Below are 18005 nucleotides of genomic sequence, written 5' to 3' on the forward strand. Positions count from 1 at the left end.
GTTATATTACAATTTTGCCATTCCATTATAATTTTCTTTTATCTTATCAAAATTGTTTCCATTTATCTTTCTTCTTCAATTTACCTTTCTTACACGTATAAAAATATAGATTCACAGACCAAACCACGTGCTCATTCCTGAATCATTCTCATTTACAACAATGTTATCTCATTTTTATTATTCTGACAACATGCACCAACTACATATTCAACCACCTTCATTAATTATTCCTGTTCTTATTTCAACCATCTTCATTAATTATTCCTGTTCTTATACATTCATTTCGTTAAAATTTTTTTTTTCTAAATTTCTTCATTAACCATATAGTACTAAGGGCGAATGCCCGGTATCCACATCGGACGTGGTCGTCCTCCGCGTGGCGAGAGGGGATTGGTTTTCTGGTTATGTGGCGCGAAATGATTGGTCGTAAATTTTGCTTGTTGCACCTGATTTTTCCTCCTCTTCGTTCATCGTCCCGTCTTTCCTTCGACCTGTTTATCACTTTATTGCTACTGTGTTTCTCTGCAGGTGTTCGGTGGAGGTCATTAGCTTCCTCTCTACCCACTCAATCAGCCTCCTCTCTACCCACTCCAACCTGCTTCTTTCTGGCCACATATTGGTGTTGTTTCCACTCCAAAATTTGACTTGGTTCCACCTTATTTTTTCTCTCCTTCATTCGTCTTTCCTTCCACTTGTTCTTTGCTACTGTGTTCCTCTCTGCCCATTCCAACCCACTTCTTTTCGGGCAGATACTAGTGCTGTTTCCACTCTAAAATTACTGTGTCTTCTTTCGTAAGGTCTGCAATGCAGCTCTGTGGTGAGAGCAGGTGAGCTGCTCTTGCAAACAGTGATCCATGTCAAATCACACCCATCTCTCTTCGATTTTTTGTTGCTAAGGAAAGTTGCAGCTGATTTTCGTCGTCCTCCTTTTCCATGAACACCGCATGAACTTTTTTTTTTTTTTTTTTGCTTTATGAGGATTGGTGAGGCGTTGGGCTCAAGAATAAACATCAGAATGTCTCGCCTTGGCCGTGTTCAGCATCGCCAACAAGAAAGCCCTATTTTCCTCTCTTGTCCTTCATTTTGTGATCCGACCTGATCGGCAACAACAAAATGAACCTTTCTTTCTTCCAAAGCTTCTTCAACTTTTTGGTTCTTTTTTTCCCAATTATTTACGAGTTTTGTTGTCCAATTTTTTTTCCTTTTTATGATGTTGTACTGTTGCAGGTGCAGATTTTGAAAATTTCCTCCACCATCCCCATGGGGTTTTGTAATTTTTGCTTTCCCCTTTGAAGCTGGGTTCTAAATGGTTAGTTTCTAGCAAAAGGGTTATTTCTGCTGTTTTTTTTTCTCATAGTTGCTCTGTTTCTTTACTTCATTTTTTTGGGATTTCTTCTTGAATTGCTTGACTTGAATGTTGATCAATCAAACAAGGCATAAATAAAGGGATTCAGAGAAGTTGCAGCACAAGAACAAAAGAAATTCCAGTTTCCAATTCCTGTTGCTACTATCGAGAATATTCATCAAATAATAGGCTTGGTGAAGTTGGCTACGGCCGTGTTTCAAATCAAACCATTTTGCATGATGGACCTCTGGATTCTTGGTTGAGATGGTGGTGTCGTTTGAAGGTCAATAACCAATCCCATGAATAAGGTATAATTTACAGTAAAGGTCTGTGACTTTTGCTGCCTTATAAAGAGAGGCTGCTTTGTTTATTCTAAAATTACTTGGACGAAACTTTGTATGAAAAATGAAGCTACTATATATATAGACCAAATTATCAAAGTTGTCTATCAAAGTGCATTCATCTTATTTCTACTCTCGAAGTTGCAGACATAGAAGTTTTATGATAAACTGGTTCATTAATTTGCATGCTACTTGTCTTATTTAAAAGATCCTCCTTTAAAGAAATTTTGAAAGTCAGTATCTACCAAAACCTTTTTCATATGCCTATGAACTAAATCTTAGAGTGGAGAACTGTAAATCTCTCTCCAAGCATTCTGTTTTTTATCAAGAAAAGTTTTTTCTTTTGGTTGAGTTAATGTATGTACTTTATAGAAATCATAGAAGTTCAAGTTAAAATATGTACTTAAAATTTTGTCATTTCAAATCAAACCATTTTGCATGATGGACCTCTGGATTCTTGGTTGAGATGGTGGTGTCGTTTGAAGGTCAATAACCAATCCCATGAATAAGGTATAATTTACAGTAAAGGTCTGTGACTTTTGCTGCCTTATAAAGAGAGGCTGCTTTGTTTATTCTAAAATTACTTGGACGAAACTTTGTATGAAAAATGAAGCTACTATATATAGACCAAATTATCAAAGTTGTCTATCAAAGTGCATTCATCTTATTTCTACTCTCGAAGTTGCAGACATAGAAGTTTTATGATAAACTGGTTCATTAATTTGCATGCTACTTGCCTTATTTAAAAGATCCTCCTTTAAAGAAATTTTGAAAGTCAGTATCTACCAAAACCTTTTTCATATGCCTATGAACTAAATCTTAGAGTGGAGAACTGTAAATCTCTCTCCAAGCATTCTGTTTTTTATCAAGAAAAGTTTTTTCTTTTGGTTGAGTTAATGTATGTACTTTATAGAAATCATAGAAGTTCAAGTTAAAATATGTACTTAAAATTTTGTCATTTCACCTATTTATTTTGAATTCCTTGACTATGGTGACTTTTGATTCATTTTCTGAATTTTATTTTTTCAATTCTTGGCTGATGGCAGTCGGAATTTTGAAGTCAATTTTATCCTTCACCGTGATTTTTACTTATTCAGGTATGTTGCTTTGTTTCTCAGAGATCTGGTATTTATTTGAACTATAAAATTGTTTTACTTTTGATTCATTTTGGTAGAAATGGGCCACTGCTCATGAATAACAGATTGTACCAATTATTCATGTGTATGCAGGTTGCTGAAATCTTAAAAGATCGACCCTAATGATTTCGTGCTTGCCAAGCTGTGGATGTCCTTAATGCGATATCTACTGGAAACGGTGGAACCATTGAACTTCTTTATATGCAGGTCAAAGTTTTACGTATGCTGAATTCTGTGGTTGTCATCCACTGTTAAGCAAAGTTGTTTGACAAATGTAGTTCTGATTTCCTTGTTCAGCTCTATGCCCCTACTACTGTGGCACTAGCTCATGACTTTTGGCTATTACACTATATGCCTGTGATGGAAGATGGCAGTCTCGTTGTATGTACCTCATAGTAAACTAGTGGAATGCAAAATGATCTCATCTTAGTTGCTTTAGGTTGATTTATTAAATTCTTGAAAAACATTAGGTCTGTGAAAGATCGCTGCACAACACTCAGAATGGTCCCAGTATGCCACTTGTTCAGCATTTTGTAAGAGCTGAAATACTGCCAAGCGGATACTTGATCAGACCTTGTGAAGGAGATGGCTCCATAATCCATATAGTTGACCACATAGACTTAGAGGTATTCCGCTTAACATACAGGTTTCATCATAGAGTATGCTACCCATGCTATAATAATCGTATTGCTTGCCAACAGCCATGGGGTGTGCCTGAAGTGACCCGCCCACTATATGAACTGTCAACATTGCTTGCTCAGAAGACAACAATGGCGGTATGATATTTAGATTCTATGCAGTTCTCTCCTTTGTGCCAGTCATGCCATTGTATTGGTTTCAGATATTAATCTCAGTTTTTGGAATGTATTTGTGAATATACTAAAGTATCTAAAAAGAGATGAATATACCATTTTGTTCTCTAATTTGACACTGTAATATCTTGCAGGCTTTACACCAATTAAGACAGATCTCACATGAAGTTTCTTAGCCTACTGTCACAGGATGGGGAAGAAGACCTGCAGCATTATGAGCACTCAGCCAATGATTGAGCAAGTAGGTTTCTGAGTTATTGACATTACGTTCTGATGGCTTCTAATTTTTTATGTGAATCTAAAATTTACTTTATTTTTTCTCTAGGGATTTCAATGAGGCTGTAAATGGTTTTACAGATGAGGGATGGTCTATGCTTGACAGTGATGGCATTGATGATGTTATTGTTCTTGTGAACTCTTCTCTCAGCAAATTGATGGGACTAAAGTTTCATCCGTCAGCAATGTAGTGCCATGTGCCAAGGCCTCCATGCTTTTATAGGTCAGGAGATTAAATGCACAGTAAGAAACATTATGAGGCTCCACTCGAATGTTTAGATTTTCTCTGAAAAGCAAAAGGAATTGATAAATGGATGAAAGTTAAGTTGTGGTACATATTGCCTCAAACTACAACTGTATATACCACAGTAAATTTAAAAAATATTTTTTTGTTTTGTAAAATAAGATAATAAGATCAAGAGTTGAAAGTTAACATAATTCCAAGATGTTTGATGGCTAGACCAAGTAACCATTACCTTTGTGTTCAATACTGTAGGTCACTATCCTTGAAAACTGAAACGAATGTTAAAACATAATTTTCTTTCTCACTGAATCTTCGGGTCCCATACATGCATAGTAGTTCTATGGGTAATTACAACAAATCTCTTAAGAAAAAATCTCTTAGAGAGTAGTTTACATGCATAGTAGTTCGTTTTTCGTTCCGTTTGTGTTTTGATACTGTATTTATCTGGAGGTGTTCGTCTTTATTTCTTCTGTGTTTTTTATTTTTTGATCTGTAAAGTTGTTGAGTGCTTATGCTTCTGGGCATTGGTGTTTGCCCTTCCCATTGGTTTTGCTACCTGTATGCATATCTTTGGCCCATTGGTTTGCTCGTTTGGTGGTTTTTTTTTGTGATAGCATGCTGCATTTCCTACTCTTTTAGTATGATTTATAAATCATGCTGCTACTAAAGATTCCATGTTTTGGCCTTGAAGGCTTGTTGTGTTGAATATATCATTCTGGAGAGTGATAACTTATCATCTCTATTTCCTAATGCACATTTAAGCTTGGGAGGACTTGAATTAATTTCAAAACACCTATTTGCTTTGCTCACTACCATCACTGTTCTTCCTACTGTTTGGATGCAAGATCTCACTCTAGTTAGTTACATCCCAGATGAGTGATTTATTAATTAAGGAACTTTTCAAAGGAAAGAAGTACAAATTTAGGGGAGCGAGAAAACCTTCTATCCAAAATCTCAGGTGTCTTTCAACTTTTCTCTACTCTTTTTTGGTTGATCCTTGTCCTTTTTTTGGGCTTGTTTTCATTACTGTCCATGTTGATGGTTTGTTTGTAGCCTTTTTTAAACATTTTTCCCAAAGGGTTTTTGATGATTGACTGCAGTAATTTTATGACTTCTGTAGTTGTGTGGTGTTGAATTTGTTTGGTTACGCACCAAGTAATTGCCTGTGGTGCACTGGTTTTAGCTAGGTATTTACTTGTGAATGCACTGATTTGATGGGAAAATAGTTACTTTTAGTGTGTCATGGGGTTAGTTTTTTTTCCTTTTATTTTTTCTTTGTACATATACTTGGCGAATTACTGAAGCATCACACTATCTATCTTTTATTTCTTTTCATTATTTTTTCTTTTTGTGATGCCTTCTGTGGATTTTGTTCCTCACGTACCATTTTGTGTGCTTCAGATAGCATCATGTTCACTAAGAACTTTTTTTCTTTAATTCTTATATTGAATAGGTGAAAGCAATGATCATGGAGGTAGAAGTAGATGAAGAAGATGGAAGATTATGTGATGGTGATTTGGATGGAGGCTTCAATATTATTTTTACTAAAACCCTTGAGCAGCAAATGGTACCAGTGCTTAAATTAGGATTGATTAACATATACTATTACCATATACTAATGAATGGTGAACTTTAATATGCACATTTATGATACACAAAGATGACTAAAAGTTTTCATTTACTATGGTTATACGAGTTTACTACGGCTATCCACAGATTTCTGATACAACTCAAGATTATTGCCATATTTTCTTCCTCTAAAATCCTTGGAAATTTTTCTGATAGTATCTTGTTTCCATGCCTTTTACACATTGTGGTCAAATCCCTAAGATAACATGCAGTGATATAAGTTTACTATAGTTCTATACAACTCCCCCCTCCCCCTGGTTTCCAAAAAATCTGAGTTTCTTGCACTCTATTACCTCAAAACTTTTTAATCACAAATCTGGTCTTATTGGTTGCTTTAGTTTAATGTTGGTTTGTGAATTTTTTTCCATTGGCCTAAATCTTTTCCCTCTGCTTGATGCAGGAATTGTGCCCAACCGCTGAATGTTATTTTTCTGTTGGAAGCTTTGTGTTTTTTTTTTTACAGTTATTTTGGATTTTGTTCTGTTTTTTCCCTTTGTGTACATAGAAGTTTTGCTCCAAAGAAAACATGTGGTGACATGTTCACTACTATTGTCCATGACTTTCCTTTTTTTCCCCAAAAATCTGGTTTTCTTTCGCTCTATTACCTCAAAACTTTTTATCTTGGTTACCCTTCTTTGGTGTAGTATTTTTTTCCCTGGACTTGAATAACAGTGATGCTGATCTAAGGTATAAGCATAGATATAGTACTTTTACAACTTTTATGATGCTGAGATTATGACTTTGTTGTTGATCATAGTCTTAAAGATGGGCATATTCTACTCTTCCTTACTCAATCTCGCACTTATTTGCTGTATCAATTTTTGGGGCTGCTGGAATAGAAATTATGTACCCCTGATATTACACGTTCCACATTTAGGTGTTACCTTTGTAGACTCCCACTCATTAATGAAGTTATGCTTTTCACAAATCGATGATATACTGTTTCTTTCTTCTTTGTAAATTTTTTATGTATTTCAATAAGTGAAGATATATGACACAATCACAATATGCTATTTATTCGACCTCTATAATACTTCTACTTAACAAAGACTAAATGGGCATACGTACTATCTATTCCACCGCGCATCGCGCGGTGCCCTCCTCCTAGTTCTCTATATATACCTATCTTTTCTATCCGAGACTTCCTAACTCTACTCCTACCATACATTCATAACTCCTTCAGATTGAAAATCTTTTATCATTTCTAAACTTTCATCTTTCACTTCAATTTTAAACCTTACTACCAACTACAACAAATCCATACCTGACTTTTCTTCAAAATGGCAAATACTATTTCAAAAAGATGTTGCTTTCTCATCCGATGCAAAAATAGAGGCCAGGTACATTCCTTTTTGTTCAACAGCATACGTTTCCAAATTTTTCTCTAATTTACATTTCATCTAAAATATTGTTATCTTAATATCATATGCAGGTTTTACCTCCTCTATTCAAATCATTACTTTCTTAACATGGCCGTCACACAATTACCTTCATGCATGGAACAAAACAATGGAATATTACAGTAAATGCTGACCCGTTTGGAGCAGGATGGGATAAATATTGTGAACAAAATATTACTAATGAACATCACATACTATTGCTTCGACATATTGGGAATTTATTTTTTGATGTTATTAATTTTTGTGAATTGCAACAAGAAGTTAATCTCAGCTGGATAGTCCCTCTAACCAACCTTCATCTTCAGCAAAATTGTATACATTCATAATACATCTTTATCCTTTCTATTTCATAGTAATGTTCCAATCTTACATTATTTATTCCAACAAAAATATTTCTTATGTGCAGTTCATGCTGATCCGCCAATTCATGAAGAAATAGTGACATCTTCACTTCAACCTTATTTTTCGCAAGATTTATCCACTTCAGTATGCTTTTATCAAAACTTTCACTCAGCCGACCCGTATACATTGGTAAAGAATTCTTATTATATTTTCCTTAAATTATTCCCTACCTAACTCATTTCCTTCAACTTAGCTCACTAACTTTTACTTTTTGTATCAGAAAATCCCACGATTTGTTGACTACTTTCTCAACGAACAAAAAACTCCACTTATAGCTCTCAAAACTAAAGATAACATAACAGAAATTAGAATCAAAGGCAAGCGGCTCAAAAAAAATTGGAAAGCTTTCATTCTTCAACATCAACTCCAGCACAATGACGCCCTTATTTTCATTCCAGAATCAAAGACCGTCTTTACTGTTTTAATATTTAACAGCAATGGGGATGAAAAAATTTTCCCTTGGTACCCTGTATTTCATATCCATTATTATAATTTGCCAATTTATTATTATAATTAGTTATTAACTTTTTGTATCTGTAACATTATTCATGAACTATATTATCCTTATTTATTAATACTCTGTGATTGATCAATAAACATGATTGCATAGCTAAAAATACTACAAAAAGATAAAAATCAATTACAAGTTAAACTTTACATCCAATAACAATTTCCTTTTAATAAACATTTACCTTCTTATCCATCTTAATAATAGTTCACCTACTTCATGTATAACTGTCATTTATTTTACCAAAAAATTTTACAGTGTAATAGGATACCATGCATTTCAAAAGCAAAAAATTTTCCACAATATATTTTACCATTATCCACCATTTCATATCCAATTTATCAAATCAACACCTTCTACTTTATAAATAAAACTTTAGATATAATTCCATATACAGTTTCATATAATTCCATATAATTCCATTCTAACATTTTCAGCTATCATATACATCACTCTCCTACATTTACTCCTTTCTTGCTTTTACTTTTCGTTATATGATTGTAGCCTATTTCACTTCCACACTCAACTCTCATTCTTATAATTACATATTTATCCTAATCTAAACTCAACAACCTATACAGTTTACATGTTTCTTTTTACTCTAACATCACACCAACCCTCAATGACCAATACAAGACAGGGCATAATTGCATTGATCCACTGCCCGTAGCGCGGTCATACCCACCTAGTCTGGAACTATCCGCTTATCCCCCTAAGGGAGCACCTGAAGTAGTATTTTCTACCCCACCCAAAAACCAAGAACAATCCATGCCCAAACTCTACGGCAGAAAACATTAGTGGATATAACACTGACTTTTCAAACCCATGTTCTGTTTGTTTTGTTATGAAATCCACGAAAGCAAGACAAGTATGAATACTCCAGAAGCTATCCCCAATATCTCGAGAGCATCACCCCACACAGAACCATCCCCAGCATACCCTAGTGGGATGCATTTGCACCGTCGTCTAAACTCAACTCCTTCACTTCTAGCCAGTAGACGATGGCTAAAGATCGACCAAGCGCATCCTGCCAAAGCCACTAGGAGAGCAACCAGGGCTGGTACCCGCCTGTTTTCCCAATACACGGCGAATATTTCTACTCCTAATCCCAAAGTGGCCAGGCCAAGCTGAAAGACGAAGAAGTATATATTCAGTACAGCGATATATATTACTACTAAAAGATAAAAAGAATCTATTACTATTAAAAGAAAAAATGAATCCCCAGCGGTCTTGAAAGAAAATCCCAAAAAAAGAAGAAAGAAGAAAAAGAACCATGATTCATCAAAGCTTGGAAAAATTATACCTGAGGAAGATGGCGTCTCTCACACTTCATCGTCAAGAAAAGGTAGTGCCTTGCCCGTAGACCCCCCAGAATCAGAGATTTTGTCTGCCATCGAAAAGTTGGGTTCTCTTATATGCTTTCTCAGGTACCTCAAGCTAGTATTTATTGTCCGCTCTTGCGTAATGTTGTCCGCTACGTTTTCAAGTGCTGCCGGGCTTGGTACACGTGTCTTGCTTTGCTTCTTTCTTTCTCTGCCTCTTTAGGAGGCCATTTGTTTTGTTTTCCTGATTCATTAGTCTAAAGCAAATGTAAGGGCCTATTTGGAACCGAGTTTTTTGACCAAAATTTTTAACTATTAATTTTTTAACAACTTTAGCTACATGAACCCAAAAAATCTTAACAAATTTGTTAACCTACACACTTCAAAATATCTAATACACAAAAAAACTTCTTCTTTTCTTCTTCTTTCTCCCCCACCCTGATCCACCACACCTTCATCGCTGGCCACCATCTCCGCCGCCGCTTGCGGTGCCGGCCATCTATTCCGGCATCGGCGTTCCCTTTTTTTTTTCCTTTCTTTCTCTCTCTCTCCTTCCCTCCCCTCTCCCCCTCTTCTCCTCCTCTCCTCCCTGGCCACCGTCCCCCTTCCCCTAACTGCGATCCGGTCGCGTAACTGACTGCGATCTGGTCACGCGACCAGATTGGGCAAAGGGGGAGAGGGAGATGGAGAAGAGGAGGAGAGAAAAAGCAAAAAAAACAATTGAAAAACTTCGGCTGCTGGTTCTCTGGCTTCGGGAGGGAAAGGTGGAGAGTGAAGGGGAGTAGAGGGGGAGAGTAGAGTAGAGAGGGAGAAGAGGGGAAGAGAAAAAGAAAAAAAAATTTGGGCGTGCAGGCTGCTGGTTCTTCAACGAGGCATAGGTGGCGGGGAAGGAAAGAGGGAGGGGGAAGGGAGAAGAAGAAGAGAGGAAAGAAAAGAAAAAAGAAAGAAAGAAAGAGAAAAAAAAAAGAGAAAAAGAAAGAAAAAAATTGGTAAGACCATGGCTGTTGGGGAGGCAGAGGTACCGGGAAGGGGGAGGGGGAAGGAAGAAGAAGAAAAAGAAGAAAGGAAAGAAAAGAAAAGGAAAAAAAGTTTTTGATTTTAAAAAATTTTTTCAAAAACTTCTACAGTGCACTACAGTAAAGTTTTAGACAAACTTCTAAAAAACTTAGGTTCCAAACGGGGCCTAAGATTACTTAGAAACTAGAACTTACAAGTAATTGATTTAACCACTCAAAAGTGTTCATCTATTGTAAATCACTCTGTTTATAGTTTATTAAACATTACTTTAATACTGATTTTTATACTAGGCACTTGTATTAATAATTGATTACACCTAACCTCCAATTTTTTTTAATGTACAAATTTCAATAATTTAACCATTACAATATATTTACCTTATATAATGTGGATTTTGCCATTATTATTATTACTAGTAAATAAACAAAAACAAAACAAACTACAACAAAATAAAGCAACTCTCTCTTTATGACCTTGGCGTAATATATATATATATGTCATGTCAAAAATGGTTACAATTAATGAGAATAACGATTATGAGAAATTACGGAATTTGCTCTTTCAGGGCTATGACTGTAGTGGAAAGGTTGGACCCCCAATCCAGTAAAGGATTAATTTGCAAGTGATACCCTAATTTCATAGTAGCACTGGCACAACGGCTATAAGATTGGATATATCATTTTCTGATTAGACACGTAGCTGTTAGGATTGCAATTTTTTAAGGAGCCTTTTTTTTTAAAAAATTATTTTTATGCAGTAATTTTGTGGGAAAAAAATAATTAAAAAATATGTAAAAACAAATATTCACACAAAAAAAAGAACATGAAATTTTTAACTAAAAAAATAACAATTCAAACAATCCCTCTAAAGCACTCGTGCAAAAATGTTAAGTGCTAATTCTTTTTTTTATGAAAAGTGAAGCTAATTCGAGAGAGTATAACAAATGTTAGTGTGTATAATGCATGTAATATCTTAGGTGTAATTGAAGTGTTTTAAGGAGTGCCCAAGTGCACTCAATTAGAAAAATCCTTTCTAGTGTCTATCTATATTGCCCAAATTTGTTGAAATTAAAGGTACATGAAATTAATTACCTAACAACAGTGTCGACCACGTCATTACAATGCATACACACTGTTTTTGAAAAACGACATTCACATAGTTATCCATAATTTTTGCATAGCTCATAGAACATGTTTTCTATGTTAATACTCTGAATGTAAGCAAGTATTCGAAAATATTTAACCTAATAAGAATGAAAGAAGGTATAGGTTATAATTATAAATTTAAAAAATTTGTGCAGTAATTAAATTAAATAGAGTAAGTTTACCATACGCATGATTGTATATTCGGATATCCATGTTCTCTTTAAATTTGCTATCAACAATGCTTGTGATGTTGTAAAATTACTTGACCTCAACCATGTAACTAACTTTCAAGCACATGTATCATTTTCAAACCTACAATTTTTTGAAATACATGTTGATAAGAGTATGAAACAACATTAAAAGTTTGATGTAGTGTTACTGATGGAACTCACCAACTGCGCAGGTATCGAGCAAAATCAAAATAAGTGAAGCAAAGGAAAGAAACAAGATTCTTTGCTAGAACTGCATAAGTGAAGCCGGAAAATCTTCAGTACTTCAAAGTGATTAATATCCTTATACTATTTAAGAACGAGTTTAGAACTAGATTTCAACCGCAGGGGTGAGATTATTTTGGGAATGTGAGAGTGTTTGAAGAGTAATTGGAACATTGAGTACAAGTCATTATAGCTTTAATTTCACTATAATTACTTATATAACCTTTTAGACATTTAAGGTTACGGGCAGGTTTGGTATGTTACAATGTTTGGTGCCAAGTTGAGTATCAAGTACAACTGAATAAAGTTTGTGTTTTGATAGAATTACATAAAAGTCCTTTTAATCATTTATTATACTAACATCCAAGCCTTCCAATTTCCTGAAACCTTTCTCATCCGTTAAGAAATTAATTGGATGTTTACATAATTGGATTTTAATTACAATTAATTAACTTAATTATTATCTAAACAATCATTATCATTATCATTATCTTTTTTGGTTTCACCTCTTTGGTTTTATTATGGCTATTAAATATTTGGTGGAATGTATAGCTTTTCCTTTAAATTGAGGTGAGTTCTTTGGGTTTGTCTTCTTCGATTGTAGTTTTTTTTTTTCTGATGATTGGTTTATTTAAGAACTCCATATAATTTGCCTTTTGATACTTCTAATTCCAAAAACTGACTAATTGTATTGTTTTCCTTAGTAGATTTTAGAGATTCTGTCTCTGGTCAAAGTACAATTTGAGATAATGTTGTCACTTTCTAAAATAATCAGAAAAGCAATTTTATCATCTTCTCCTCCTCGGCCAAGGTATTATCTCTTTATTTAAGTCAAATAACCTTATTTCTCATGAACTTTCTCCTATTGTTCTTGACTCCAGGGATCTGTTGACTACATTCCAGCAGTTATAGTTCAAGTAGTTATTTTTTCATGTAATATGATTTGGAATTCAGCTTGTGTTTATTTTAATTGGAAATTTTATGATTGTAAAATTTATTAACTTAGAATTTTGTACTTCATTGAAACTAAAAAAGAAAATTAATCATGCTACATAGTACTAAGATGTCATTTGCACTCTATTTGCTTTCCATGTTATGATCTCATTTTTGTATTATATTGTTTATATAGTTTCAAATACAAAAAATTTGCTTTTTTATGTTATCTAAAAGAATTTGTAGTGAATCTTGATGAGTTTAAATGCTTTAGCTACAGCACCATTTTGATTGCATTGTATTGATTCATTTACTCATAATTGTATGTTGTACAATGATAAATAATGTTTCTTGATTTGATTGAAGCAACTATTATCCATAGTTCAAACGAGTCAATAAAGTAGAGATGTTATATTGGATACTTATACAAGTAAACATTGGAAAATATCATTAAGCAGTTTCTACCTATAGTTTGCAATTCGAATTCATATGAGGAATTTCTTCTGATTTTAGTTACCATTTTCTACAATTTCAAATTTAGAAAATATTATTTGCACCAATTTTTTATAATCAAGATAGTTTCAATTCAGATCTTTAACAATTATGCTGATTTGAACTTATTTATGAGATTATAAAGAAATGCCCTAGCAAAAAACACCAAATTTGAATAGTTTCTACAAAATTTTGAAAAAGACCACTTAAGTTTCTTATTTATCTATCATTTTTGGGCATTATTATCTTTATAAGAAACATGTGATTAAATCGTATTATGCCCACCAAATTATATAAATAGTTAGTCAAAAATAAAATTATTTTAGATTAGATTGGATACAAAGTGATTGATGGATAAACTTGACTTGATAATTCAGGTTGAGCTTAAGTTGAGGGAGAAATCAGAAGCATTGTTTGAGGGATCTTTCACGAACATATATATATTCGAGAGATGAAGGGTCCAATTGATACTTTAAAATGTTTTATCATCTTGGATAAGTTTTAGAAGAGACCTTTGGATACTTTTCAATTGCACTTCAAACATTTTTACATTTTCAAACTATCCTTATCTTTGCAGTTGAAATTCAAACATAACCTTTGATCACAATGGATTCTTATATAGTATAACGATAAAGATGTCTTATTGCACATTATTTTTATTGACTCACTATGTAACTTATGATTTTCCTATTAAAATCACATGATAAAATCATCATACTTCAATTCTTATACTACAAAATATTAAACAATAATTATTAATTAACTTGAATCACAAGCACCAAATTCCCGAGCGTCGCGCGGGCTGTCCCTCCCTAGTAATCTATCAACAGGATTAGTTTGGATGAGTTCACGTCACCGAAAATTCACAATGACTAGTTTTGGCTTTGTATGGGAGACTAGGCAAAATAAACATTGCCATAGAATAAATTTTTGGGTCGATTTCCAATTTTGAAAGAATCTTGTTTCTTTCCTTTGCTTCACTTAACTAAAAAAATAGCAATTCAAACAATCCCTCTAAAGCAAAATAATAGTAGCACCACATAGAGGTTTCTTGTGCTACTGGAATTTGCTGTAGCACCACATAAAATCACAGAAAGGCAAAATAATAGTAGTACTTTTTGTGATGTGATATTATTTTAAAAAATTACTTAAAATAATATTATAGTATTTTTTTTATGATATGATGTATGTAAAATTAAAAGATAGTTGAAAAATTGTGCTTATGATACAAGTAAGATAATATTTGTAATTTTTTTTCTCAAAATATACTGTCCAAACGGACCAACAAACTAGTGCCTCCGAACCTAGTATTAAGATTTGAGACAGTCGGGCCAAAAAGGAACTTATTGGAATATAGATCAGTGCATATCTACGACAAAGAATCCCAACAAACTACTTCACTAAGATTTGGCTTTACAGCTAAACACCTAGAGGAAACTGTAAAGTTTCCTTTTTTAATCTTTATATATGTACCCCCATTTGTACACTAGAATATATATAGTTCTATAGTTTGTCTTTTAAAGTGATGAACAAGTTGGCAGGAAATAATTTTCAGAGTGCTCATCAGTGATAGCGAGAGAACTTATAAAATAGGACAAATTGAACATGCAAGTCTTGAAAACAATGCCCAGTGGAGAGATCCTCATCCAGAAAAAGAATCAGTTTTATACGTTAAGCATTTCAACTGTGCCCAATATAATGCTTATCTGAACTATATATAAGCCTGAGATTAAAGGAATCCCACGTACAATTTAAGTATATTTTAGCTCAAAAAATTCAAGTATATGTTAATATGTAGGTTTTCCCTTTTGTTAATTTTTGTAAATGCTGTGTTCATTCAGCTTAGAAACTCTTTCCTTCATATCAAATAAGAGTGCTAATACTTCCCATTAAATCAGGAAAAAACTTTTAATTAACTACTATATTGTACTGCAATGAATCCTTTATTTATTTTTTTTTTTTTTGCAGCCAAGTTTGATTCACTTATCCTCTTGCTGGTTGTTGAGCCTACATCTCCAGAGTACTACTGATCTAGTTGTCGAGAATTTGAAACAAAATAGTTATTGCGAGTCTTTTTTTTTTTTGCTGTTTTTCATGTAATTTAATTACTAAAAGTGCCTCCAGCTAATATGTAATTTTTTTTTCATTTTCTACCAAACAAAATGGAACTATATTACGAGTTCTCCAACTATAAACACTTCTCAGGTCTCTGACCCTTCTTTAGTTTGGCTTGTATTATGGGGACAATTATGAACTTCCACGTTAGTAGATATACCAATCGGAAATAATAATTTAGAAGGGGAAAAAATGGAAAAGGAAAAAAAAAGTAGGGACTAGAACAATTGAAGAAAAGTTGGATTCACAATTTCTTCAAAACGACTTACAAAAGCTGCCTACTGAAAACATACAATTGTCAGCAAAACTCCTGTGCTAAGTAAGTGCACATATTAGTATTATGAATGACTACGTAGAACTAATCCATTAAGCTAATCTAAAATTAATTAAGCACCTTAGTGCTTTACAGCCGTTAATCTACAAGGCCTCTAGAGCAAATCCAAGTGCAAAGTAGTCATAATCAACATAATCAAGAGATTGACATCTACTGTCGTTGCAACCACATGAATGATCCCACCTCCTTTCGTTAGTCATCTCTGGAACTCCAACTTTCACCTTGACCTGCACTGAGGGGGGCTTGACATCTTGATGCAAGCATGGATTCTTTGAATTCATCCGAACCCATGTCTCAATTTCCATGTTTGGTGATTCAAAAACATTTTTCCAGGGAATTTCAGCTCTTCCCAAGATTTTTGATCCACCGGTAAGTCTTCCAAGAATTGGTTTAGTGCTTCTCCATCTCAACTCAAAGACAACGTTCCCTTGCCTCAAGGAGTTGATGGCATCTTCAGTTCCTTGGCACTGCAGTGAAAAAAATTCATCCCAAAACAAATCAGATTTGGATGAGATTTCTTTGGTATTGAGTTGGACTCTTGTGTTGTTTCCTGCTGATAGACAGCATCTCACAAACAAGTGTCCTGAAGACTTGAACTCAATATTTTTAGCTCTTATGATGCTTAACTCGCATTTAAGGCTAGAGGAACATTGAAAAGAAGCATCCATCATCAGTGTGTGTAGTATGTGTGAGGGACAAAGACAACAAGAGACAAAAATTGAGGATTAAAGCTTCGATGAGGAGAAGCAATGTTTTGGTGGGCTATTTATAGTTGCATCATGCATGGACTTTCTTGATCTGGACAGTAGGGTGAACAAGGGAAAGTGATATACTATAACCTTTCGATGGAATAATAGAGAAATGTTTCCACAGGCCAATAAGATTTAGTTGCCATAAGCATTATCAAATTTGTTGTATTATTATATGCATGAAGCGAATCTACATGTGATTCTGTGAAAGATTAATTAAACATAAGCTCTTCAGATTCTTGAAAGGCTATGTATATTGATTCTTGAAAGGCTATGAACGACTAGTGGATGAAGATTGAGTTGAAATTCTTGGACGGTAAAGTTTAGTGGATTGATCACTTGACTTGCAACTGGAACATTCGATCCAAAGAATTTGACAAATAGACAAAAACACATTTTCATGGGCTGCTGCTACTTTCTGTCCTATTAGTTACTGTGGTACACGACACATGTCCCCAGATAATTGGAACTTGTTCAATTGTTTGATTGTCCTTCCTTGCTATCTTGCTATTATCCTTAGTACCTCAGGAATGATCAGATTGATTGAGGCAAGAATTGCTCAATTCTTTTCTTTCTACCTCATGGTGTGATGGTGACCTCTGTGGGGGAATGAAAATTTGGACTTCTGCTGGTGCCACAATGATTTGATGTCATTGAATTTCAAAATTAAGCACAATTCAAAGCACCAATTTTTCAAGATAACGAAATTTCCAGCACCATTCGGCAATCGCGCCAGTAACTAGCAACTAGCAAACCACTTGTAATCTAGTGGAACAAAAGAAAGTACAAAAGAGAAACAATCACCTCGAAAGCTTTTGCAGGTATCAGGAATCCTATCTTTTTCTTTTCTTTTTTTTTTCCTTTTGAACATATTATATGGAATAGTTAAAATGTCATTGCAGCTTAGAAAATTAATTCGTAATTGATTCCAAGGATTTATTATATGCTGAATGTGTCGCATTTCCCAGCTGATTATGTATGCTTCTCAACAACCTGGCCCACAATTCGCTGGGGCAATTCCAATATTTCAATCAAAGGTAACTATTACTTACACTTCTTTCATGAGATAATTTCAGAAACCTCTCTTGAAGTTTTTTATAATATCACTCAACTCTTTTAATATTTTTTAAAATTTCACTTACTTCCCCTGTCAATTTGAGAAGACTAAATATTCCTATCAAAAGTCACAAATTGATAATATTACCCTTGCTCTTAATAGCTTTTTAACCAAAAAACAAAACAAAATTTTTAAATCAAAAAATGTAGATTTAAAAAAAATAAATTGCTATCTAATAATGGTCCATATTTTTATATATCAAAGTCATGGTGTGACAATAAAGAATGTGAGTAAATTAAATCTAGTCAAAGTCA

The 18005-nt window shown here is 33.9% G+C and overlaps 2 protein-coding genes and 1 long non-coding RNA gene across 5 annotated transcripts; 1 reads left to right on the plus strand and 2 right to left on the minus strand.

Moving 5' to 3' along the window:
* The first annotated feature begins 300 nt into the window (after nt 1-300).
* Nucleotides 301-8160, plus strand: LOC113700449 (homeobox-leucine zipper protein ATHB-8-like). Of its 3 annotated transcripts, none has more exons than XM_072060368.1 (12): nt 301-1309; nt 1435-2196; nt 2733-2783; nt 2916-3029; nt 3120-3203; nt 3293-3448; nt 3524-3598; nt 3769-3875; nt 3960-4133; nt 5608-5721; nt 7590-7714; nt 7806-8160. In XM_072060368.1, the coding sequence occupies exons 4-8, from the start codon at nt 3024-3026 to the stop codon at nt 3808-3810; spliced, it is 363 nt and encodes a 120-aa protein (XP_071916469.1). In that variant the 5' UTR covers nt 301-1309; nt 1435-2196; nt 2733-2783; nt 2916-3023; the 3' UTR covers nt 3811-3875; nt 3960-4133; nt 5608-5721; nt 7590-7714; nt 7806-8160. The 3 variants fall into 3 exon arrangements, with proteins under 3 accessions (XP_071916469.1, XP_071916471.1, XP_071916470.1); XM_072060370.1 differs by lacking the exons at nt 7590-7714; nt 7806-8160 and adding an exon at nt 6184-6413 and having other exon boundaries at nt 301-827; nt 1228-1309; XM_072060369.1 differs by lacking the exons at nt 7590-7714; nt 7806-8160 and adding an exon at nt 6184-6413 and having other exon boundaries at nt 3960-4153.
* Nucleotides 8161-8313: 153 nt separating this feature from the next.
* Nucleotides 8314-10742, minus strand: LOC140010963 (uncharacterized). Its single transcript, XR_011818161.1, has 2 exons — nt 9397-10742; nt 8314-9220 (listed from the first exon to the last, which is right to left on the minus strand). It is a non-coding gene; the product is annotated as an uncharacterized lncRNA (long non-coding RNA).
* A 5028-nt stretch (nt 10743-15770) lies between these two features.
* On the minus strand, nt 15771-16627 carry LOC113700979 (uncharacterized). Its single transcript, XM_027221406.2, has one exon. The coding sequence runs from the start codon at nt 16554-16556 to the stop codon at nt 15969-15971; it is 588 nt and encodes a 195-aa protein (XP_027077207.1). The 5' UTR covers nt 16557-16627; the 3' UTR covers nt 15771-15968.
* Nucleotides 16628-18005: the final 1378 nt, after the last annotated feature.

The sequence above is a fragment of the Coffea arabica genome, chromosome 7e, assembly GCF_036785885.1.
Source record: "Coffea arabica cultivar ET-39 chromosome 7e, Coffea Arabica ET-39 HiFi, whole genome shotgun sequence".
Taxonomy (NCBI): domain Eukaryota; kingdom Viridiplantae; phylum Streptophyta; class Magnoliopsida; order Gentianales; family Rubiaceae; genus Coffea; species Coffea arabica.